The 23,694-nt window shown below is 35.6% G+C and overlaps 1 protein-coding gene across 1 annotated transcript; it reads left to right on the top strand.

The window, feature by feature from the left end:
• The first annotated feature begins 11,555 nt into the window (after nt 1–11,555).
• Nucleotides 11,556–14,755, top strand: LOC132133645 (arg8-vasotocin receptor-like). Its single transcript, XM_059546525.1, has 2 exons — nt 11,556–12,664; nt 14,395–14,755. The coding sequence occupies exons 1-2, from the start codon at nt 11,809–11,811 to the stop codon at nt 14,670–14,672; spliced, it is 1,134 nt and encodes a 377-aa protein (XP_059402508.1). The 5' UTR covers nt 11,556–11,808; the 3' UTR covers nt 14,673–14,755.
• Nucleotides 14,756–23,694: the final 8,939 nt, after the last annotated feature.

Here is a 23,694-nt window from a genome sequence, read left to right as displayed (position 1 = left end):
AACCATCAAGTTCAGTTTCGTCTTTGTTGATTTCACTGTGCATCCTGAAGAGTAAAGCCACCGTCACACAATTTTTCCAAATTCAAAAACAGCAAAACTAGGAATGTCATGAAATATATTACACATTTAGCGTGAGGAAACACACATCTGAGGCTCTATGGTGAGGCCTTGTGAATATTTACATCATAATCTACGAAAGCTGCTGGAAGTAGTCGTATGACTCCAGATTCTCATGCATAAGGTTCTTTGAGCAATGCATTCTTCATATTGATCCATTTGCATGTGTCCTCGTCTCTGGTTGTCTTGGCCATCGTTTTGAAACCAGACTGTGTTGCCGTATTTGTTCAGGATGGGTCCATCAACGCTTTCTGGCCTGAGGTCAACGTAAAACTTTCTCTTCATCACCTTATCTTCCAGACATCTCTGCCATTGGCCAAGCTCAGGATGTCTTCGTCGCTGTTATTGCAACATCATAAGTTTTTGCTGTTTGTGTTGGGATGTTCAATCACACTATAATCCAAAACTCTGAAGGGTTTCTGCCTTAGACCTTGACATCCTCTTCTGGCTCGGACGACAGTGCTGAAGTGGAAACTCAGCAGGGGTCTTGCTTTCCGCTCATCCAAGACTTTCATTTTGTCGATGGAAAACAAGGTCGGCCAGAAACCATAAGTGTCGATCAGTGTTTTTTTAGGTGAAAATCTGACTTCTAGAGCAAGGATTCACAGGGATTTGTTTTATTGCATTACACCTTCGAGATAAAATATTTACTTGAAGTGAGATTTTAAAGGAACAGTGCACCCAAAAATTAAAAACTGGCTGAAAATGTGCTCACTCTCGGAGCATCCAAGATGAGGATGAGTTTGTTTCTTCATCAGATTTGGAGAAATGTAGGATCACATCACCTGCTCTCCAATGGATGGGAATGGGTGCCGTCAGAATGAGAGTCCAAACAGCTGATAAAAACATCACAAGTAATCCTTGAACATCTGGAGAAGACAAGATGAAACAAATCCAGGATTAAAGCATGTATTCACATAATCCATAATAAATGAATGCTTCCTTTATTATTGGCGTGTCATTAATTCCCAGTTTGGGAAACCCTGCTCTTTAGTTTTCCTCACTTATATAGTCATTTTTGCAATCGCCAACATTGGAATAATTACAGCACTTTCCTACTTTCTCCAAAAGTTGTCTGGCTCTCTGTTTTTGTCCTCTTATTTAGTGAGAGCGGGTCATACATGACTCTGTTTATGAATGTTTCATGACTCGGCACGAGTATATATATATATTTAGAAATTATTTTTATTTTATTTTGCATAAAGAACATATAATTAAAATAATTTATTATTTTATTATTTTTTTATAAATTATATATATATATATATATATATATATATATATATATATATATATATTTAGAAATTATATTTATTTAAATTTTACATAAAGAACATATATTTATTATATATATATATTAATTATATATATATATATATATTATTTTGGGTTACAATTAATTAATAAAATAAAATCCACATTTTACATTTAAGTTTTCAATTCTCAGTAGCTATACTGTAATGAATTAGGGGAAAATATCTGGGGAAATAAATGTAGTTTTCATTACGGTAATGCAGTGTGATATATATCCAATCTTTCATTCATCCATCATTGTGACATTTATCTGTCAATTTATTAAAAAAATATATATATTATAATATAATGAGTAAAAGTAAAAAATATGGGTAACATTCTCATATTACTGTAATGTAAACAATTATGAAGTGTAATGGTAGTATTTGTTTCAGTGATTGTATTTTGTTCACACCTCTGATCAGCTGTCTGTGTCCAAAAGAGTGTGGCGTCTCTGCTTTCACTCCTAATTCAGATTGGTTCTGTTCACACTACACTGATTTAATGTGAATCTGTTGTTGTCACTAGCTGAATTTCTCAGGGGTTGTAAATGCAGTTATAAAACAGGACTGACTCTGATTCTTCTGCTGTAGCCTTTTTGTTTCTTGTGATTTAATTACAGACCCTCAAAGCTGATAAAGGACAGAGACCTTTCATTTTTGACCCATTAATAATCAAATTAGTTTAGTACACATCTGGTGACTAACAAGAGGAAAATTGCCATCAGAGGGTAATTTTATCTTTTGCTTTATATAATTAAAATATTACACCCCTGAAACTCTGTTTAAATATGAGAGGCCAGTTTTTCTTTATGATGAAAATCCCCTTTAATTAAACAGTGACTCATGCTTTAATATCTGAGCGACACAAGCGACAACATAAAATCACCTCTATTAACCTTTGCCATTATGAGTTAGATAATTGATTTCGCATAATTCAAGTACCTCTGGGATGAGGGTTTAGTGAATAACATTTCTCATATTTATTGCTGAGGTATTGATTTTAATTAATTTATTTATTTTTATACATCATCCGGGTGAGCTCACTGAACAATTGCACTCCTTTAGCATGCTTTTTTTTAGTTTAGAGGTTCTTTAAAGGAAAAGTTCTTCCAAATGTGAAATTTTACTCATCCTCGGGCCATTGAAGATCCAAGATTAGGATGAGTTTATTTCTTCATCAGATTTGGAGAAATGTAGCATTGCGTCACTTGCTCTCCAATGGAAGTGAATGGGTGCCGTCAGAACGAGAGTCTGATAAAAACATCACAATAATCCACAGCACTCCAGACGATCAGTTAACATCTGGAGAAGACAAAAGCTGCATGTTTGTAAGATACAAATCCATTTCAGGAACTATTCATTTAAAGGTGAAAAAACATTCTTTAGGGAAAATTTTTTATTTTAAAGACTAGGTCTAAACAGAGGTTTATATTTACATTCATACCACACACTCAGCATGCAAATATACTGTGTGCGTCAGAAGTGTAATTGAGGGTTGAACTATGGCAACACTGATTGGGTGACATTTCAAGTTAGCGTAGCGTAGCATACTAACAAGACGACTCCCCGAGCATTCTGGCATGTTGACCTGCGTTAATGAGCCATATCGTTCTTCATAGTAGCTCATGAATGCAGTTGATAATCTCAGGGGAATGTGGGACATTTTTCATTGAATAAACAGTTTCTCTTTCCTAGCAGCCACATACCTCTTCCACTTCTCTGGATTAGGACTCTGCAGTATTACACGGTTTATTTGTCCGATCCAAGCGCAGAATGTCGGTGCATTTCATTGGAAGATGCGCTGTGCACAAAACTAAATATCTGAAGTAACCCACAAACTCTCTTATCACCTTGTGACCAGGAATTTGTTTATATAATGTATATTCGACGTGCATCAGAACCAGTCCAAAGATGTGTCTGGTATGAATGAAAACCAGTTTTCCAGAAGGCAACAATCGTTTCAGTTTTGAGTTAGTGTCGTTGCTGCAATGCTTTGAATAATCGTGATTAAAATTCTGCGTCCATCCAGGAATGCTACATGAATCTGGTGTGGCGCTGTTTCAGAAAAACAAGGCAAGTGCAAAACCATGCAATAGTGGTCAGCATTAAACACAGAATATGATGATTACTTTCCTGGAAGTGTTTAATGTTCCACTCGGGGGGTTTTGTGAACTTTATTTGATTTTATTTAAATCATGGTGATTGTCTGAAATATCATTGTTTTGATTCCAGTCATGGAAGAAAGTCTTATTTTCGTGTGGCTTGACTTGGAGACACAATACCCCCCCCCCCCCCCTCCCACCCCACCCCAAAAAATAAAAGGAACATGACATCATATCCATTAACCCTTCGCCAACCCTTCTCGATGCATTTCAGAAGTAAATAGCACATGCAATCAAGCTTGATCAGATCAACTTTCTGTTGTCATATAGTGTATTTTCTCCATTAACCCTGTACTTTACATTGTGAATTCCAAGGCTGGCTTGGAAATGGAACTTTATCTGGGATCTTGGCCAGAACAGAAGAAGGGGAATTTATCAGATAACAATGAGCTCGCTGATGACTTTATAATGGACACGAGAAGTAAGGCACGGCAAGTTTATTTATATAGCACATTTCATACACAATAACAATTCAAAGTGCATTACATAAAAGAAAAGAAAACAATAATAATAATTTAAAAAATCACAACAATAAAACAAGGAATTTAAAAACTTTGAAAAAGTATATGTATATATATATATATTTTTTTTTTTCAGCAATGATTTTGATAGTTGCAGCTTAGTTTTATTTTACAGCCATATTAAAGCATTGTTTTAGATTGTTTTGCATTGCATACATTCCTAGTATTTATAGATTGCTGATTATTCATATCTGATTCAGTGATTATCATAACAACGTTTAGGTGGCTTTAATGTGACATTGTGTTTATGCAGGATGAAAACTGCAGAATAAAACCCATTTAAACATTTTAAATGCTCAAAAGAAAGAAGAAAGTAAGGTTTAATTATTAAATCGATTTAATTTCCCTGAGATGTGAATCCTGTCATAGACTTACATACTTTCCTTTAATTATTAACAGTAATATTTAAGAGGTGGTTTGCAATAATGTGTTTTGCAAGATCACACACGTTAGTCTCTCTGTGTGGAAGTCTGCTATTACCTGAACTAAACTGAGCTGAATAATGACACTATCATCTTAAACTGATGAATTTACAACATTTATATTTCAGCTTATGTGAAGCTGCTTTGGAACTATCTGTATTTTATAAAGCGCTTTATAAATAACTGTGATCCGGCTTGACTTTAACGCTGAAACTTCTTCCCCTCTGGTTCTCGCCTCATTAAGTAAGCATGACTGCAGAAATATTTATCTGTGCATTATGGTATTGTGTATATGATGCACATACAGAATAGAATAACAACATGCAAAAAAGTTATACGCACAGTATAAAAAGAAAGCATGGTTACATCAGTCCACAAGAGTGATGTAAAAACACATGGTGATTTATTACCTTGAATTTCTAATGAACAATAAAACCAAATGTTGGAAAGCCTAAGCAATCTGGAGAGAAGGTCTGAATTAAAATGACATAAAAACGCCACCAGAATGATGCTGATGAATAATGCATGTGACGTTTCCACATGAGAGCGTGTTTCCTGACCTACACTTCTTGTGAAACGCTTGACATTCAGTTGGTTTAGTTTGTTCCTAGTTTGAGCCATGGCCTGAAGTCACTATGTGAACTGTTTTTCTCCAGGAAGGAGATCATTATGTCTGGTTTTCGGCTGTCACGTCACTGTTGAGTCCCCAGCCGAATCCTTAAGAGGGGTCGGTTTGACCCGCGTCGACCACAAGCCTGAATTCCACAGTCCTGGTTAAAATACTTAGAGCTGTGCATCAATGAGAAAAAAACTCATTATTTATTATTAGATATAGCCAATGTATCGTTGTGTGATATTTATCATCTACATTAATAATTGATGTTTTAAAGATGTGCAAACTGACATTTTCCAGAATATATGGATAAAACAAAAACATCTTTAGCATCCAAAGGAAATGTGATGAAGCCTATTAGAATATAGTTAAAATGCCATTCGAGTTATTAAAACAAAAAATACCCCTTTATAGATTTAAAAAAATATATATTTACATTTTAAATTTTTATGGATTTAGCAGACGCTTTTATCCAAAATGACATTTTCATTTTTTACCTAATATGTGTTCCTTGGGAATCGAACCCACAACCTTATATATATATATATATATATAATCAGGGTGGCCTTGGGTAAGAACACAAGCCATTGTCCTTCCCTCTACTTCACTGGCAACAACCATCGTTTCACAATGGTCAGTGTTGGGATGTAACTAACTAAAATCAGCCTTTCCAATAACAAGTACATTTTGTTGATTCATTTTTTGGTGTGTTGGATTATTTTTTCATTTAAAGTTATTTTATTTGACAACTAGTCTGTAGTTTGGCCAGCTAGTTTTTAGGTAGCCTCCCCAGCACTGGTGGAGGTCTTGTGAATGTTGATTGTTTGTAAGAAACGGGTCTGTGATCAGTACAAAAGGTCAGTTTGAAGCAGATATGATGCAGAATGCCAGCGAGAGACACTCACAGTATGTGAGTAATAATCCCCCTGAGTCCCAATCAGAGACGACTTTCACATGACACTTCATATGCAGGAGTCACTTGTGAATCATCTTCTCTTGAACAGCCATCCAAGAGCTGGTGGGGGGGGTGGTTAAAGACTGTTTTACTTGGATCTTGTTGGTGGAAAAGCCTCCCATTTTGTGCTTTGCTCTCAAAACCCACTCATTCATGTGGTTGTCAAATCTTTTTGAATATGATTAGTCAGATGACAATTTACGTGGAATAAACAGAATAAAGCTTCTTGGTTTTAACTAATATTTGAAATTTGAAGTCTTGGCTTATAGTCTTACAGGAATTTTGTGATCAGTCCCCATGATCAGTCGTAAAATTCCACTAGAGATTCCTTTGGTTTTAACTTCAGTGGGAAAACAATGTCTCATGATACAGTATTTGTGACGAGTTAACAAACAAAAAACTGATGAATGTGCCCCATGTCAAAAGTATCAGTTTCCAAAAAGCATTGATGTTAATGTCAAAGTTTTGGAAAGATCTCAGTGGAAAATATATGTGGTGGGTTGATTCCCCTTCAAACTATAAACCTATGACTCTGTGTTGCTTTCAAAACATCGATCTGTTTGTTTGAACAACTTGACACAGCAACATTGATTCGACCAATGGCATGAGATTGGGGCGGGGCCATCTGTGGGCCGACCAATAGTAGACGTGCTGAGTGTTTGAAAACATGCTAGACAGCAGTTCTTGTTTTTGCCAATTTGGTTTGGTGACACTACAAACTTCACCACATGTCTAAATGTCATTGCATACATTATTGATATTGCCTACTTCCATCCATAAAGCCATTACGTTGCCAGAAGCTCAAAAGATGACACAAAGAAACGAAAACATATTTTCCAAACGTGATTATTTATCATTGACTCACATGACATCATACACCCACATCTTGCCTAAATGAGAGTTTTAGATTTCCACACCAATTTCCAGGTTCCACGTCCAATGTCAGCTGGCATTGTGCTCTTTTCCAAGCAGAACACTGGAAACTCAAACTAGTCGGAACTAGTTTCAAATTGAACGGAATGCAAAATGACTTATGCATCCACTAAAATCACCTTGACATCAAATGAATTAAAATCTGTTCTTACTTTGATCGTTTGATACTCAGACACTTTTAAACAAGACTTGTATTTCCAAATACATTTTAATTCCACTGCAGATGTTGTGAACCTTTATTAACGCAGATGAAAATATAATGTTTGCATTTCAGGTTCCATTTAATATAACGACTGTCAGTGCTGTGTAGTAAAAGATTACATGCAATCTGGATTCTAAACATACTCTTCGTATTTTATACCAATATGTTTTAAAATTATCCTGTCTGCGATAAATGAATTAGGTCAAAAGTAATCCAAAAGTAGTCCAATTATATTACCGAAAATTCGTAATGTAAGGGATTATTTTACTAACTAGTTACTAATCTGGAATCAGTAATGGATTACAATTTGTAAGTAATCTACCCAGCAGTGATTCCTGCTAATGTAATATTTTTAAGAAGCATGCGGTTCATGCACTGTATATTGCCAAAGTCATTTTTCAAAAATCAATATCTAAGAGTTCAGAAACAGTTTAAATGAAGAACTCAAAGCTATTTACTACTGTATTTAAATATTTTGCACAATATGATATATAATATCTATATGAGCATGACAGTGATCAGTTAGAAAAGTTGCTCTTAGCATGGAAATAAAAACTGCCTAAAGAGCTGAATAATAACACATGAAGAATATGCTAATCAAGTCTCAAATCTCAAACTACTCGTGTTCTGCAGTTAACGCCAAATATGTGCTATGTTATACTAATAATCAATCACTTAAATTGTTTTTCTACCTGCGTTTCTAAATGAATTAAGCCATTTGCACTCATTCGTGGAAGTGCTTAAGTTGTATTTCCTCATATTCTTCCTTTTCTTTCTCAAACTATACTCTGATCCCAAAGACAGAAGTGAGAGATGTGAATTTGTTCATGTCACATGGAACCGAGACATGCAGTACAACAGCTTCCTCAGTGGTTTGTGACAAATAGCCGTGTCGAATTATGAAACATTGTATTGCACAAACAATATTTTTGCTCTGTGTTTCTCATTGTGTACTGTGAGTAAAACATTCTGGGTTTAGTCTCTAGAGTGTGATTCGACAGGCTAGAGACATTAGCCTCTAGTGATAAGAGTCAGAAATATCGTTATATGTATTATATTTTATCAATTAATAAATTAACAGCGCACTCTCTATAAAAAGACACATGATATAAGGAATCGTTCATGTCTGGTGCAATAGTGATTCTTAGCAAACATCTTTAATATCATTGTAAATAACCCCATGAAAAGCTTGCACACATTTGCAGTCAAACATAAGGAACTGATATCTTGGGCTCTGCCTTGAGAATGAACTCACACACACACACACACACACTTCCCATTGTCCAGACTGGAACCGCAGGATGCTCTCTTTCTGGGAATAGAGCGTCTCTGTTTGGTGTCTCTGTTCTGATGGGAAGTTTGGGACTCTTATCACAGACTGTGATGTGTGGGTTGTGATTTATAGTGTTGGTCACAGAGATCAGCATGAGTTCTCAGCATCACCGCTGGAAGCGCACAGATAATGCATGCGGTTTGATGTCAGGAGGACAGATGTTGCAGGAACGCTTTACCATGACGCGTATCTCTTAATAACAATGTATTACATTGTCCTTGTTTTGTGAGTTTAATATGTATTGAAAAGCGAATCTCACAGGGAAATGTCATTTCAGAGGAAAAGAAACTGAATCATATATATATATATTTTTTTTTATATATATATATATATATATATATATATATATATTAATTGGAGGGTAAATCTCATAAAAAAAAATCATAAATTAAATTTTTTATATTTTGCATAAATAAATGTAATTATATTTTCTGGATGGTTGCTAGAGTTTTTTTAAGATGCAATATATAAATACAATTATTTTGTAATATATTGTATCTATTTTTTTAACTATATATCATTGTATTATTTTTTATAATAAGTTGCCAGTATTATTTAAATAATAAATAATTTTATTTTTACATCACAATAGTATACTTGAAAGTTTTCAGATCAAATGTGATCCCTCTGAACTTTTAATCCGTGTTTCTCTCAAATATTGAGTGACATGAAGGCAAGTAATTAATGACAATTCTTATTTTTGGAGTGAACTATTTCTGTAAAAAAAATTCTTATGATTCATTTCTTAGTGATTTAAATATTACTGCATCAAAAAGTTAAATGGACAGAGTGAGGAAGCTTTCGGATGGCAGAAACGGTGAGTATAATGCACCCAATCTGACAAAGTGACAAACAGACAAAGTGAGGCAAATATTTGAAGAAGACTGACACACAAGGTATTAATAGGCTTTTATATGCATATCTCTCTTTAACTAAAAAAAAAGACAAGTGAAGAAGTAGAAAGGGATTAATGGGTGAAAAAGAAGAAAGTACAGTGATATTAGACATTCAGTTCCATTACTGCAGTATTTATAGACACCATTATTGAATTTTAATCATGTGTGCATGATATTTACCCAGTGGCAGTGTCTAGTTTTATTTGATTGCCAGAAAAGTCTCCAGATGTTAACTTATGGACTGGAGTGCTGTGGATTATTGTGATGTTTTTATCAGCTGTGTGGACTCTAACTCTGACGGCACCCATTCACATGCATTGGTGGGCGAAGGGATGCAATGCTACATTTTTCCAAATCTGATGAAGAAACGAACTCATCCTAATCTCGGATGAATTGAGGGTGAGTACATCTTCTGTGAATTTGTGAACTATTACTTTAATGTCACAGAGAATCTGCATCCAGTAAATCAGATTTTTTTTTAAAAATTTATTCTGGGACTGTGTTGGGTCAAGTGAAATCTGTTCTGAAGCAAAACCAGCTGAGAAGCACAGATTTGCACAACTGTTGCCCATCCAGTGCCATTATCTGAATAAAGAGAGACAGTGAGAGTCACCAATTGATCCATAAAGTAAATGCAGCTCAGAGGAATCATTTGCCCTCCAGCATACAAGCCTACAAACAACTATTGTGCATTACCCAGTGACGCATTTAGCACAGACAATTACCTCTCACAGTTCTACAGACAGTAAACAAATCTCAAATCTATTCATGCAATCTAGCCATATCGAACTTTTGTGCAAACAAACCAGTCACATGCAACCCCACTTGTTTTATTTTTAATGCATTTTTAATTTAGTCTTAGTTGAGGTGAATGAACATTTCACTGATTAAAGCTTTATTTCACATCGTCTTGACAAAAATGAACAGTTGCGTATAAATAAACATGGCATCCAGGTCACCGTAACAAACTGGAAAGAACGTGTTTTAGGACACTAATAACAAATCGGCATTAGTTTATAACTTCCTAGAAGTTTTTCTTGTTAGATTCTTTTGTCAAATACTAAAATGTGCTTCATGTGGTAAAGTGCACGTGATTGATTTACTGATCAGAAATCCTGTTTTCATTCTTCTAGAACATTTTGCTTTGTCTTTGTCTGAGACAGCGACGGCTCCTTCCCACAATATTTAATACAGGATTCCCACAATTTTCTAAATTGTGATCTTCAGCTCTAAAATATTGAATTGGCTGAATCTTGCTCTTTTGTTCAGTAAAACTTCCTCACATCAGGTTATGATTTGTGGTTCGAGCAAATCACTTTTTGAGCTGGTTACTTTAAATGCAATGTCCAAATGATTCACAAATTGGTCCGAATGATTCTTTAATGAATCATTCTTTATTTGAAGGAAACTGAATTTTTAAACTGAATTGTGTCTTGACACAATTAAAAATATATATTATTTTGTAATATATTGCATGATTGTCACAAAAATGAATAATTTATTAATTTAATGAATCCATTTAATTGTAATAATTTTATTGTATTTTAGAGTGAAAAGTGACCCAGACATGTTTAAAATATACACATATATTTTAAATATTTTTGCAATATATTGTATGTATGAAATTCAATAATAATAAAAAAATAAAATACAAATTTTGTTGTCTTTCACAAAAATGAGAAATTGAAATAAATGGAAATTATGTCAATAAGAATTCATATTAAAGCTATTTATTTCTATATACTTTTGAATTCATTTTTATTTGTTTAAAAAAGGACTTTTGTTTAAAAGATGACCCGATCGTGTTCCCGACAGGAGTTAGTGTGAGAATATTTTGTTCTTCTGTACTGTATGGGAATGTGTCAAGGCTGATCTTCACAGAAAGCAGACTTCAGGAGGGGTGTTTTCTCTAGGGTCCGGTGGGCTGTCTGAATGTACAGTATGTGACTGACTGCACTGAGCTGCTGAACACCGGTGGGTTTGGCTCCGTGATTGAAATCTGAGGCGGCTTTAAAAGGCTTCGAGCACAGCCACACACAGTCAAAGAGAAACATTTGGAGCTCTGGGTTGATCTCCAATATTTACAAATCGACGATTACTTGTTCGGAATCACTTTTTGGCCAAAGTAACTCTAAAGGTATTCTTGAACAAGGGCAAAATGCAGATAGTTAATGTTCCAACCCTTGAGGGATTTAAACCTCCAACCTTTTGTTTGCTAACTCAGATTTTAAACTAAGGTTTCAGCATCTCTGGTTCGTAGCGGAGCGGCGCGCAACGGGACACCGGCGTATCCATTTACGCACGTCGTTCACGCGCACTTAAACGCGTCGGACCGCTGTCATTCTCGACGAATCTTACAATGGGACACCTGAGCAACACGTCACACCCGGTCAACTCCACAGACCCGTTTGGACGCGACGAAGAAGTCGCGAAAATCGAGATCGCGGTCCTCAGCGTCACCTTCGCGGTCGCCGTGATCGGGAACTGCAGCGTGCTGGTGGCCATCCACAACACCAAGAAGAAACCCTCCCGCATGCATCTGTTCATCAAACACCTGAGCCTGGCAGACCTGGTGGTCGCGTTCTTCCAGGTCCTCCCACAGCTGTGCTGGGAAATAACCTTCCGTTTCTACGGCCCGGACTTTCTGTGCAGGATCGTCAAGCACCTGCAGGTGATGGGCATGTTCGCATCCACTTACATGATGGTCATGATGACCCTAGATCGCTATATCGCCATCTGCCACCCTCTCAAGACCCTCCAGCAGTCCACCCGGAGGTCCCACGTCATGATCGCGGGCACGTGGATCAGCAGTTTGCTCCTCAGCACGCCTCAGTACTTCATCTTCTCCCTCAGTGAGATCCAGAACGGCTCTGAGGTGTACGACTGCTGGGGTCACTTCATCCAGCCCTGGGGAGTGCGCGCATACATCACCTGGATCACAGCGGGGATCTTCCTCATCCCGGTGATCATATTAATGACCAGCTACGGATTCATATGCCACAGCATCAGGATGAACATCAGATATAAGACCAGGAAGACGCCGGCGGACGGGCTGATCGGGAAGAGCTCGGTGAGCAGCGTCACCAGGATCTCCAGAGCGAAGCTACGCACCGTCAAGATGACCTTCGTCATTGTCCTCGCGTACATCATCTGCTGGGCGCCGTTTTTCACCGTGCAGATGTGGTCTGTGTGGGACAAGAACTTCAGCTGGGATGGTGAGGGGAAAGATGTATAAAGTAACAATTTTTCAAAACCTTCGCATCATTTGAATAAAATCCCAATATTTAAATATAGCATTTAATTTCACTACAAAATGATGACATTATTGAATAACAGATTAATGTACATTAGGCATGTCAACTTTCATATATTTCATTTATATTTAAAGTATTACAATTATGCACCATTCATATTAGCATTAATATAAATTATGTTTGCATGATGCACATTTTCTCGCATATAACATGCATGTTAAGTGTTAAATATGCAGCAATTTATGATAAGGTTCATGTCATTGAAAACATTTATTTATATCATTAACGAAAATTATTATGTTGTGTAATGCTTAAAAAATCAATATACATTCAAAAAGTAAAATGTACATTTAATTCATATTTGTATAAGCATTAAATATGTAATATCGCTTTATAATAAATTACATATCTTTTAAACACAATATTTAATCATACCACAAATAAAATATGTGTTGTGTAACATTTAACAGATTCATGCAGATACAAAATGTTCAAATGCAATGCACATTTGATTAATGCATTATGTTTAGTATGTTGGACAATGTTTTAAAACAACTTAAATGGCATTAAATCTATTAGGTTGTATTTTTAAAGATTTAAAATGTCATGCATTTCATTAATATTTCATATTTACATATATATTAATATTGGATTTTACACTGTACAAAGTGAAAATGAGCTGTTATTTTATTTCTTCCTGATCTGACTCTAAAAATACTGGTTGATTTGGTATTATTGTTATTTAAATGATTCATATTCAAACATAAACATAAAACATATTGTAATCATAGGGCATGAATGTGCATCTAAAAATATACATTTCCCCTATTCAGTAATATGAATTTTAAACTAAAATCTTTATTAAAAGTGCATATATTGTATTGTGTTAAATGGGTTTCTAATATACCAGGATGTTAATAGGAGCTTAATGAAGCTTATATTCAAATGGCTGCTGTTGGAAGGAAATGCTAACGTGTTGAATATCGTCTCTCTGATATACTTATGAAGATGGTTTGAGAAATCACGAGATCAGAATACTGTGTCTGAACAGAACAGCTGCATGATTTATGTAAATCTGATATTAAAATTCCACATGAGCTGATGTTTAGTCAAACCTGTTCAACCCATTTCCACAAAGTAGCTTCAAGACCATTTTTTTTTTTATTTGAAACAAATGAATTATTAGTTTAGTCATATAATATTTTACACTAATATCTGGCAACACAGTAGACTCAACTTCTTCAGAATGACTGAAAACCCAAATAAGTAAAAAAATATATATAATATATATAGATTCTATAAAAATATATATAGATTCTACAATCTACAATTTTTATTAACAATTTTACCTGTATAAATTAATGTTTGCCTCTTTTTGCTGAAAAAAACAAACACCATGTAATATAATAATTTTAATAAAACTAAATTAGTTCTGGTCCTGGATGCTGATTGGCTGGTACAGTGACTCTAGATTCTGATTGGATGACGGATGTTCTAAGCTGTTGATAAATTGTTGCATTCCATGTTAAACATTGTTCCTATGTTGCTTAGCAACCGTAAACAGTCAACAGTGAGAAGTAGAACTGTGTTCTGTGGGGAAAGAATGATTTTTTTGGACTGTTTATTGGACACTCTCTTAATTTCAAGCTTTTGCAGCTAATGTTTCTGTGTGTGTGTGTGTGTGTGTGTAGATTCAGAGAACACGGCCGTCACTCTGTCTGCGCTGCTGGCCAGTCTGAACAGCTGCTGTAACCCGTGGATCTACATGGTTTTCAGCGGACACCTCCTGCAGGACTTCGCCCACTGCTTCCCCTGCAGCCACGAGATCCAGCAGAGCTTCCGGAAGGAGGATTCGGACAGCAGCAGTCTGCGGAGAATCACGCTGCTCTCCAAAGCTGCCAACCGCAGCCCCACGTGCAGCTCGGGCACCTGGAGAGAGCTCGATCCCTCGGCTCCGGCCGAGACGTGACGCAGGAATCAGGATCACAGATCTGCACTTCAATGAGACTCTCAGCGGGGCTCTGGACTTTGATGCGAGAATGCACGATTACTGCTCAGTTCCTTCTGATTTATTTAAGTGTCTGAAAACTAAAAACAGACTTGTGTTGTCACCCAGGAACAGTCTAGAGCTGTGACATGAATGTGCAGAGCAGCTCGGATCATTTGATGAGGAATGATGCAGTTCATATGGCGACATTATTAAGAACTTTTTAACTTTGGAGGTCTCTTCTGCTCATAAAGGCTGCATTTATTTGATCAAAAATATTTTGAAATATTATTACAATTCGAAATTACTTGAATATATTGTAAAGTAAAATTGATTCCTGTGATCAAATCAGTATTTTCAGCATCATTCCTCCAGTCTTCAGTGTCACATGATCTTCAGAAATCATGATAATATATAATACATTTCTGATTATTATCAATGTTGAAAACAGCATTTTTATCAAAATATCCAAATGATCCTTTATTTTTATTTAGCAAGGATGAAATAAATCGATCAAAAGTACATATCTATTTCAAATAAATACTTTTTTAAACTTTTTATTATTAAACAAAAAAAAAACAATGTTTTCATCATATAATAATACATGTTTCTTGAGCAGTAAATCTTCATATTATTCTGATTTCTGAAGATCATGTGACACTTAAGACTGGAGGAATGATGCTGAAAATACAGTGGAGCATCACAGAAATAAATTACACTTTAACACAGATTCACACAGAAAACAGTCAGTTTAAATGTTAATAATATTTTCATTTTTAACAGCATTTTTTGATCAAATAAAAGAAATGTAGACACATTTAACAAAGTGACTTGAGGTTGTTATATCGTAAATCTATATTCATTCATCATGCTTCACAGCCTCTCGTCTCGTATTGCTCGTGTACATCAGCGGTCCGTTAAGGAAACAGTGAACAGGCTCCCAAACTCTGTGGAATTGTTCACTGCCAACTTTAAATGTGTTGCACCTCTTACAAACGTGTCGGTGTATCCATGTGCCAAATCCAATAAATCAAACCTTTAAGAAATATTAGTTCTGGATCTGTGGTGACTAATGTGTTTTTAGCAATCGAGCCGTTTCTAGGACCATCTGCCATTCAGATGCAACATTATATAAACTGCAAGTTGAACTTTGTGTTAGCTGTTTTCGTACTTTTTGGAATAACCACAAGTAATCCGACTGAAACGTTTTGGGGAAGCGTGTAACAAGCGGTCTAACCGATGGTAGCTGGTAGTTTAGTGAAAGATCCAGTGTGTTGCATTAGCAGCAGCAAACAAAGTGCACAGACATGAGTGTTTCTTTCTCAAAATGTGCAAAATGCTACAGCAGACATTTCATTACAAGATGCAGAATGCAAGTTGCCTAGTAGCATCCTTTCCAAACATCCCAGAATCGCTTGAGAGCTTCCTGTTTGAGGACACACGTCCTCTCCTGCATTAACCTTCATTCTCCTCTCCAGTCCGTGAGTCCAGAGACCAAACAGCTGCGGTGTGTGTGTGTGTGTGTGTGTGTGTGTGTGAAAGAGACAGTCTCCAAAGTTTCTCACATCAGATTCATATGTTTTTTAACATTCTCTCTTACCATCTTTGACCTTAATCTATTCCAGAGACAGCCGTGAAGCAGGAAAACCGACGGAAGAAATGATTCCGGATTGAGCCACATGTAAATCATCTAAGATGTTTCTTTTCTGTGGGATGATGATGGAGAGATCTGATATGAAAACCAAGAACACGTTGTGTTTTCTTAATCGTTTCCATGAAATCCTACTGGATGAAAAATAATAGCCAGGTTTGGTGGTCTGAGCTGGTTTAAACTGGTTTAGAAGATCCCCTGTTGTGCACAGCCAGCATTACATACTCTCATGGTATTTATTCATATTGTAAAAAAAAAATGTTTCATTTATATCATTTTATTTAGATGTATTTTTATTTAAGGCAACATTTAATATAATAAAAAAAAAGTTTACATTGTCATAGACAGAAATAGATTTTATATTTATAGATTTTTAAGTTTTAGTAAATGTATTATGTGCTTTTGTCATTTTTATTAGTGTATGCTTCATTAAAATATTTCAATGTATCTTTAATTTATGTTGATTTCACTTTTAGTTTTAGTACCTTAAACTTAGTTGACAATGCAATATTTAACATTTTCTTAATTAGAAATAGTTTATTAAATTAAAATTTGTAACTTTTTTTCAGCTTTATTTGAGTAAAGAAAACACATTTGAAATATTTTTTTTTAGCTAACAGTAACAACCTTGATTCTGTCCAGTTATCCTAATTCTATGCTGTTTATTGGCAGCTTTATACTAAAAAAGAAGTTTCATTTATTTATTTACTTGCATCTTATTTTTTTTTTTAAAAAAATTTTTTGGCACGCTTTACCATTCCATGTATAAAAGTTTTTTTGTTTGTTTTTCTGTTTTTTTTATTGTGGAAAATGGTTCTTTAGATTATTACAATGCTCATCACACTAAAAATATATATACATATTTTAAGATCTGTTTACTGAACATTTTCTGGAGGGAATCAAAAAATGGTTCTTTTAAAACCTTTATTTGTAAGAGTGATTTGATGCCACTAACTTGGAAAAGTTCCTCAGAAGTGTTTATGGTATCAGCCTCGTCCGATGCAGTCTGATAAAGCAAAGCCAATCAGATTAGAGCTTGCCAAATGGAAAAAGCACCGTCCAGGTCTTCAGTTTAGTCCAAGGACTGTGAGGCTGAAACTAACAAGCAGCAGAACCCTGCAAGCATCGCTGATTTTCTCATTCCAGCTGAAGAAAGCCTGCAGTGCTCTTCTGATGACTGGGGAAGTCGTGGCCTAATGGTTAGAGAGTCGGACTCCCAATCGAAAGGTTCTGAGTTCGAGTCCCGGGCCGGCAGGAATTGTGGGTGGGGGGAGTGCATGTACAGTTCTCTCTCCACCTTCAATACCACGACTTAGGAGCCCTTGAGCAAGGCATCGAACCCCCAACTGCTCCCCGGGGCGCCGCAGCATAAATGATGCCCACTGCTCCGGGTGTGTGTTCACAGTGTGTGTGTGTGTGTGTGTGTGTGTGTGTTCACTGCTCTGTGTGTGTGCACTTCGGATGGGTTAAATGCAGAGCACAAATTCTGAGTATGGGTCACCATACTTGGCTGAATGTCACTTCACTTTCACTTTCATGACGAATGGAGAAATTAGCACGAAACAGAAAACTGAGAGGATATCTTCCCTAAAGCTTCAAAACTAGTCGCTCTGAACAAGATGTTCTCTCAGAGTTGGTCTGAATTTAGTCTGTGGCTCATTCATTCTGATCTGCTGAACATAGCTTTTAATAAATGATGATGCTTGTGCAACTTTTTTTGCAAATCTGCTTCGATTTAAACCTATCTTAATAATTCTAACTTGATTATTTTATACAGTTTTACGCAATTATAAGGGATTTAAAATGCAAATGGATATGGAGAGCACATCAAAAATACAATATTCTTTAAAAAATTTTGATTTTTATTCTTAGATTGAAAATGCTTGAGAAGTGAAATAGTTTATTTTTATTTTATTTTATTTTTTACAAAAAAAAAAAAAAAAAATATATATATATAGGACATTAAAATGATTCACCAATTTTATATATATATACATTTTTTTAAAGAAAAAAATAAACAGTAAATCTGTTTAAGGGTTTAATGTATAGTTTAATATAAGGGTTTAATATCATTGAATAGTTTAAAACAGATTTTGTGCATAATATTAATCTTAATGTCAGATATCAGGATCAAGTTTATCAGGATCATAACTCCATCATACTGGCCACATCTGGATTTTGAATACAAGGTTTCTCTTTTGTCTTGATGGAGATTAATTTTTTCATCTGTTCAATATAACAGACTCCTTTCCGTTAGCTTCTTCCAGCTGATTTTGTCCGATGTGTCCATCCAGTTTGTTCTGTGTGTATAGATGTTAATCTGATATTTCTTCATTTAGAATTACTGAACCATCAGAGTCTTATTTTCTTTCCTGGAGATGACATGACAGGTGGAGATTCCCTCAGAGATGCTGTTCACTGGACAAGACATGGATATAAAAATCCCAAAACAGCGTAACTGAATCCCAATGCCAGTGACTGACCCAGACCCAGAGCTGAGATGATCTCCAGCTGTGAGTGAACACAAGCATCCACGCTTTCCTAACACATTCATGGTGTCTGTTGTTTTGGAAAATATCTCAGTTCGTCTCGAGCTCATCTGTAGATGATCTGAGCTCAGTGATGCGTTTGGGACACCGAGCTTTGATTTTCACTTGTTTACGGCACAACGACCTCAGAGAAGCTCTGAAGCACTGAAATGTCAATTCTGTTGCTTTTTAAGACTGTAAAAGTTTCCTTTCTTCAAGTTACCACTCACCTAACAAGCACCCAGAACACCTTGACAAAAGCATGAATATCACTAACATACACGTGACCGGTCTTGACTCTCTGGGGTGTATTTGTAGCATAGACAATACATTGTACGGGTCAAAATTATCGATTTTTCTTTTATGCCAAAAATCATTCTGAGTAAAGATCATGTTCCATGAAACCTCCTACCGTAAATATATCAAAACTTCATTTTTGATTAGTGATATGCATTGCTAAGAGCTTCATTCTAACAACTTTAAAGATGATTTTCTCCCTCAGATTCCAGATTTTAAAATAGTTGTATCTCAGACCAATATTGTCCTCCGAACAAACCACACATCAATGGAGAGATGATTTATTCAGCTTTCAGATCATGCATACATCTCAATTTGGAGAAACTGACACTTAAGACACTTTTAATCTGTAGAGAGGTCCTCAAACATTTTGGGGCCAGGGGAACATTTCCCAAGAACCTCCTCATAATTATAACAGTGATGAAGCATACAGTATGCTTACTGCAATTAGTTTTTTCAGGATTCTGCTTTAATAGTTAAATTAAATTGCAATCAAAAAGCCCATCTAATAAACTGAAAGCATAAAACTTATAAAATGTAACAATCATTTATAATCATTTTTACAGTGATAGGGCCCTATGAAACGCTTTCTTTCTTTCTTTTATTTTTTAGAAGATTCGGTGTTGCTTTTTTTTCTGGATGTTTGATTTAATACAAATGTATTATCAAAAATGGTGGTAATAAGATAAAGGCATAAAACATTAACTTTTCAAATATAATCAAATGAAAATGTAACTATTTCTTACATTTTTGGCCAAGCAGGTTTCTGGATAACAGAGGTTTACTGTTCAGATGTAAATTTCTAATACAAATCAGAAACGTTTTTAAAGACACGGATGCAAAACTTTATAGTTCTTGTGTGTTCATGTGGGATCTCCAGGTAATAAATAAATAAACTATATGATTAATGCAATACTGATAGACATATCATTTAGTATAGAAGCTATAAAATACATATATATACAAACTAACCGGAAGGTGAAGGCCTTTTGAAATCCTGATGAAAGTGTTTCCTTCTGCTGGTTATTATAAACTTTAGTTATTCTTCTCCCGCTGTGTTCACGGTTTAAACAGGAGTCATGGATGATAAATGAACATTTCCCAGAATTCACTGCTGACTACAATTCAAAGATAACAATCTCATCCTACAGAGCATAAACACATTTGTCCTTATCCTATGTATATTTTTACATAACAAAACATGCATCTGAGAGAAAAAAAATATGTGCAATTAACCCCGGGCAGGTCAGAGGTGATTATATGATGAACTGGACACAAATGCATTAGATATTTTTCATGTTTATAGTAAAATCATGCACAAACACAGTTATGCATGCAAAGACATTGTGCACCCATGTCAATGGGTTTTTGTTGAATGCAACAAGTGCAAAATATTTTCATGTTTTATCATACCAGCTAAAATACACATAATTCATTTGAATTAATGATGAACAAAACATGGAACAACCATACACTTGTGTTAGTAACTGAGCTTATTTTCAGCAAAAATCGATAAAAGCCAGTATGCAACTAAGCAATTAAACCCTTCAGTTTTTGTAGTTTGTCCTTGAGTCTCTTTTCATATCTGTGTCTTAATAAACTGGCATTGACGTCATTGGCATTCAGGTCTGTGAGCAGCTCATCAAACATATTAAAACATCTCTAAACAACACACAGGCTTCCAGAGACGAGGATGCCTGACATTTCAAATCCAATTACACTTGAGAATCTCTCTCTTTGAGATGCTCTCGACTTCTTCTGCTCGATGACCTGATGTCTCACAACTTACTGATGGAAGTTCTCAGGGGACGCCAGGCTCGGATCAATCTGGAACAATATTCTCTTGGTTAAGACCCATCTGGGAAGAATTAAGGATTTTTTTTTTATACTGTGTGAAAATGCATTGTCCCTCCAGAACATTCCAAGTCATGCCAGTCAAGCAGAATGTGGATTGTGTGTTTCTTACAAAATGTACACGGTGATGGTGTCTTTGTGACTTTTTTTTGTTAGTGACTCACTGTCATTGTTTAATAATTAATTTAGAATTATTAGTTTAATATAAAAAGATGAAGAGAATGCCTCTTCACAGAGACAGATTTGGGATAAACAAAGTCCAAAACAAATTATGCACATTAGACAAACAGTTATTGAGTTGGGCACATCCCAAAGCTCATGGGTTTAATACTTCCATCCAACATTTTCAAGATTGTTTCCAAGACATTTTCAAGCTCTTTATCAATGCAGGTTTTTAACAGATTTGCGATGTGAATGCCAGATAACTATGGCTTTGATCATGTGGCATTGCATCTTTACCCTGAATCATTAAAAAAATAAAATAAAATGCTTTCACATTTAAGAAGCATATTTCAAGCAACAAAATCTGACATGAATGTTGTTCCTTGCGCTCAAATAGCGTTAAAATCCGTAAACTTTCTTCCATTCGTAGCAATATGAGTGCACCGTTTTGATATTAAAAAAAAAACCCTGAAATGACTTGTACAGTTAACTGAGTCTTCAGTGTGGAGCAAACTGTGTAGAGTCAATGTAGAGTCCCAATCAGTTCAGCAGCAGAGATTTGTTTCTATTTAATCAACACTAATCCATGCAAAACATGCAGAAAGAATAAAACAGATTATTCCCCTCATAAACAGCCAGGCAGCAGTGAATACACACATCAGCGCCTCAGCAGGACACACTTTCCACATCACACATGACAGAGCATGCCAGAAAGCAATAAAACTAACAAATGACCCAAACCGAATCCTAAATCTAACTCTCAGATCATCCGTGAGAGCAGTACATGTGTTTGGCACCACTGAGCTCATAAAGCGACCCTGAGGGTGTTTGCTGAGAGCAGTGGATTAACCTGCAGGAATCCTGACATGAGAGACCCATGTCAAACCTTTCACATCATCTGTGCTGAACCACATCCACTCCAGATGTTGAATAGAGACCGTCGGTCATTTCTTGTTAGGAAACACTGACATCTAGTGGCCGCTATGAGACATGACAGCCAGGCCTAGAAATAGTATCCATATCCATTCAATGAATAATATCCATTATTATTAGTCACACTGCAGGGAAATGCTATACAATAAATAAATACATAATAATAATAGGAAAAAAAAATCGAATCTGATCCAATTTTTTTAATGAGCACTAAGGCTTGCATATCTAAATATGATCGGATTTCAATCGGATTTGCAGAAAACAAATCAAATTTGGGCTGACAAGATCAGATGTAAACTCTGTCTATAAATAGCTGTCATCTAGCTGGCATTGCATTTTGTTTATGAATGCATGTGCGATTTTGAATATATCTAGTGACTCAGTGATTCAATCCCCCATTCGGACACTTGCTTTTTTCCTGAATGAATCAGCTGTTTGAACAAATCGATTGAATGAATGATTCAGTGATCAAATCAGTGACTTGCCGCCACCTACTGATGGTTTTAGTTCTCGGTTTTATTTTTAAACTATCATTTCAATACTTAATATAAAAAAATTATAATAATCTCATAACATCATTATTATGATTTTAAATGCATTCATGCCACATGTGAGCTTTGTTAAACAGTCTGTAAATATATTAAATCAATGCCACTTTTGTGCTTTACAGCGCTTTATTTCTTGGCCCAAACAAAATACAGTTTTACTATTTGTTGATTATGTCTGTTTAAAGTGCATTGTAAAATAATAACAACAGTAAAGTCTTCTGAAATTATATGATAGAGTTTATATTCATCTGTTTTGTAGCTGAGTAAACAGCGATCATTTAAATCATTAGCTCTGTGCTGCTCAGTGCTCCTGTAGCCTGTCCCAGAGCGCCCTCTCGCGGCTGTAGACGGTAATATTTTCTCTTGGTTCTGATTAATGCGACTTATATATGTTTTTTTCCCTCGTCATGACGTATTTTTGGACTGATGCAACTTATACCGAAAATATGGGTAACATTATTATTATTATTATTTATGAGAGTAATTGACACAGACTAGAACCTTAATGTTTCACCAAATTCAGCTCAGATCTTCAGACTCGTCTGACTCGTGTTGCTGTATAACTGGCCAGACTTACCTTCCCAAAAAATCCTATTTAATTTTATTTCATAAATTTAACTATATTTATTTCCACTTCACTGTTATCTAAGGAGATAGAACTATTTGCACTGTTTTTATCAGTGGGACAATATTTATACAATACTATAACCTAGAAATAATTTAACGGGGTCTCTTGCAAGTCGCAGCAGCATGAATTATGTGCCCAGCTACATCTGATTCAAATATTATGCTAATTAACAGTGAGTGTAGTTTCAGACATTACAGTGCTTCACTCGCACTGACTCTTATTCTGCCTGAAAGAATGAAAAGACCGAGCTGAAGCTGGAGCGATTTGACCAATCAGATGAAAGCAGCATTTCAGCTCCGCCCACAAGTGCGAATGAAATATTGAAGCCATAAACCGAAATGATCAAAACGTACACGGACCAACTGTCTTGTCAATGTTCTCTCATCTTGAGATTTGAGTCTCT

This window comes from Carassius carassius, chromosome 50 (genome assembly GCF_963082965.1).
Source record: "Carassius carassius chromosome 50, fCarCar2.1, whole genome shotgun sequence".
Classification (NCBI taxonomy): Eukaryota; Metazoa; Chordata; class Actinopteri; order Cypriniformes; family Cyprinidae; genus Carassius; species Carassius carassius.
The sequence above is the reverse complement of the archived record's forward strand: the minus strand, read 5'-3'. Positions and strand labels throughout refer to the sequence as shown.